The sequence below is a fragment of the Beta vulgaris genome, chromosome 5 (assembly GCF_026745355.1).
Source record: "Beta vulgaris subsp. vulgaris cultivar EL10 chromosome 5, EL10.2, whole genome shotgun sequence".
Lineage (NCBI taxonomy): Eukaryota > Viridiplantae > Streptophyta > Magnoliopsida > Caryophyllales > Amaranthaceae > Beta > Beta vulgaris.
This window is the reverse complement of record NC_079206.1, coordinates 47,970,840-47,973,821: the sequence shown is the minus strand read 5'-3', so window position 1 is coordinate 47,973,821 and position 2,982 is coordinate 47,970,840. Positions and strand designations below refer to the sequence as shown.

The following is a 2,982-nucleotide window of genomic DNA, read 5'->3' as shown; positions in this document are numbered from 1 at the left end:
CTTAATTGTCTTGTAAAATATCAATTACAATGTTGTTTTAGATAACTTATCTTTTATGCAAATCTGAAATGTTATTAAGTAATAGTGTTGATTAAATAATGTGATTAAGTAATAGTGTGATTAAATGATTTATCATTGGAGTTGTCAAATGTTGTTAACAATGGCTACAAAACCCAAGTCCCCAATTGTTCAGTCCCCAAAATACCCCCACAAGCCATTCCCAAAAAAGGCCATACCCTATCACAAAAGCCCACTCCTATCACCAAGCCCAATCCGAAATAAATACAGCAAATCGAAGAGACCAGTGGGTCCAACAAAAATAAAACATGGGCTTTTTGTTGGACCTGCCCAATATGCGAAGATATGATTAAGTTGGTATTAACTCGACCCTGACCATATATTAACCTGTCCCCCTAATTCATGACCTTCATCGTCATCGCTCTCTGAATTGCAGGCTTCATCATCATTAACCTAACAAACAATGACAAATATAAACCCAATTAATCTATATACCCTGCAAATTTCAACACATGCATAGCAAGTTAGCAAGATTGAAATAAATAGTCAATACCTTGCCATCTTTGTTCCCTTTCTTCTGTTTTTTGGATCCTTGCCCCTTCTCGATGCATGAAGGGAATCGAACTGAGCGCGATCCTTTACGTGTCTTCCGAGGGGGGTCCTTCACGCCCTCCTGCATGTTTACCGAACCAGGAGTAACATCCTGTCTAATTGTATTATTACCCACAGATGAAGGAGTGCCTTCTTTGGGTCCATTACTAGTCAACTTCAATGCCTTCCTCTCATTTATGCGATCATCAAGCAACTTAAGTGCTTCGACTACTAGATCAACTTCATCACAATAAGCCGCCTTCAAGCAAATTGGGTCGAATAGGACCATCATTTTATCATAACACATGACCTCTTCAGTTTTGGAGGGATCATGATACGCCACTTTTATCATCGTATGTTTTCGAATGACATCCTTTCTCCACCGATCAAGGATGTATTGTGAAGGAATTTCTTTTATGTTCAAAACATCATACAAATTAATGATGTGCCTACACAAAATACCATGATACTCAAACATCTTACATTCACAACATGCCAAGAATGTACCTAAGTCTATTTTCACCCGATAGTTCCTTCTCTTATTCGTAGGTACCTCCTTCTTAGTATCCTTGCATATAACCCATATTCTATCTGCAAATGTGTGCTCCTCTATATTGTGTGTTAATTTTTGAACCCCTCTCCAATGGACATACAACATTTTGAGACACTCCGCTTGCACTTCCTTAAACTTACCATCTGTGTATAGTTTTTGGAACACAACCTCCGCTTTACAATCAGTAGCAAGTTGTCTTACATACCTACTACTATTTGCGTCTGCTACTTTCTCCGAATTTGCCCTACTCTCCATAGCATTGCAGTATTGTTCGGCAAAATCACACAGTTTCATATTCTTATGCACATAACCGTCAAAAAAACTATTAATACTTTCTGAACGTTGCGTCGTCTTCATACCAGCCCAAAATATGTGCTTCATATATGCCGGAGCCCACATCATCCTCTCCTTATACAAACCTACATTAACACAAAATTAATCAATCAAACTTTAACAACAATTACCTACTTATTCCTCCACTACAATTAAATATTCATATACACTACCAGCATCCAACCACCAATTATGTTGAATCATATACTACAACATCTCACCACAAATTACGTAACAAACCAGATGCTACTAATTTTATGATAATCATCATGTGGTTTCCAAAATACCCAATCATTTCTAAAGCATGCTACTACTATGTAAAACGCTATGTATAACATGCTACTGCTATGTATAACATGCTATGCTAAATAAAACGTGATTAACATGCTATGCTAATCATTAGTATATAATCACCTTCAAGCCACTTATCTTCCCCGAGTCCGTATTTTGATATTGCATCACACCATTGAACTTCAAATTCTTCACCTGACACACTGTCATATATAGCATCAAGAAGTACCCTTTTGAACTCCTTATAAAGCGCGTACTTACCCAGCTTCTTACCAAACTTCATAAGAATGTGCCATAAACACCAACGGTGCCAAGTCCCGGGCATAGCATTCACCAACGCCTTCCTCATCGCAGCATCTTGATCAGTAAGAAAACAATTAGGCGCTTTACCCCCCATACACTTCACCCAAGTACTAAAAACCCAAGTATAACTTTCAGCATCCTCGTGAGATATTACAGCACATCCTAGTAATATACTTTGACCATGGTGATTTACTCCCACAAAATTAGCAAAAGGAAGTGCATAATCATTAGTAAGGTAAGTAGCGTCAAAACATACAACGTCCCCAAAATACTCATACGCTGCACGACTTCTCGCATCAACCCATAATACATCTTTCATGTGACCTTCATCATCCAAACGATGCATGTGAAAGAATTGTTGGTTATCATCAGTCATTCGGTCAAAATAACTCAACATGGAATTAGCATCTCCGTCCTTAAATTTCAATCTACGTTCCTTTGCTACTATGTTACGCAAGTCCCTCTCAGTTATTGGCATATTCTCGAGTCCATTCCTATCCGTAGCAATGGATTTGTGTATCTGAGATATCCTCACTCCAGCAGCTTTATCATTAAACAACTTCCTCCGCACAGCACAACTAACTTCTTCTTGTCGAAATTTGCTTATGTTTCTAACCTTGCTAGGTGTAGGATTATGATTTTCATGTTGTAATATTGCTTTCCTTATTTCCCATAACCCTTCTTCATTTACACTAGCATATATCATCACAGGACACAATTGCACTTCTTCGTCTTCCTACTAGATACGTCCACCCCCTTTTTCCCAACTATTACCCGCTTACCATCCACCATTCGCTTCATGTCTGGTTCACCTTCACACTCACATCTCCATGTATAATTACGCAAAACCTTCACCTTCTCTTTCTTTTGCGTAGTACTAACACCACCTGACC

At 38.4% G+C, this 2,982-nt stretch overlaps 1 protein-coding gene across 1 annotated transcript; it reads right to left on the bottom strand.

Moving 5' to 3' along the window:
- Nucleotides 1-378: 378 nt before the first annotated feature.
- LOC104893869 (protein FAR-RED IMPAIRED RESPONSE 1-like) lies at nucleotides 379-2,795 on the bottom strand. The gene is made up of 3 exons (XM_010679998.1): nucleotides 1,910-2,795; nucleotides 572-1,581; nucleotides 379-471 (listed from the first exon to the last, which is right to left on the bottom strand). Exons 1-3 carry the CDS (start codon nucleotides 2,793-2,795, stop codon nucleotides 379-381), a joined length of 1,989 nt encoding a protein of 662 aa, XP_010678300.1.
- Between the last annotated feature and the right edge of the window lie 187 nt (nucleotides 2,796-2,982).

Coding starts and splice junctions, on each gene's coding strand:
- LOC104893869 (XM_010679998.1), bottom strand. CDS start 2,795: ATGATATATGCTAGTGTAAATGAAGAAGGGTTATGGGAAATAAGGAAA. Junction 1,582..1,909: donor GGAAGATAAGTGGCTTGAAG/GTGATTATATAC, acceptor GTGTTAATGTAG/GTTTGTATAAGGAGAGGATG. Junction 472..571: donor AAGGGAACAAAGATGGCAAG/GTATTGACTATT, acceptor ATTGTTTGTTAG/GTTAATGATGATGAAGCCTG.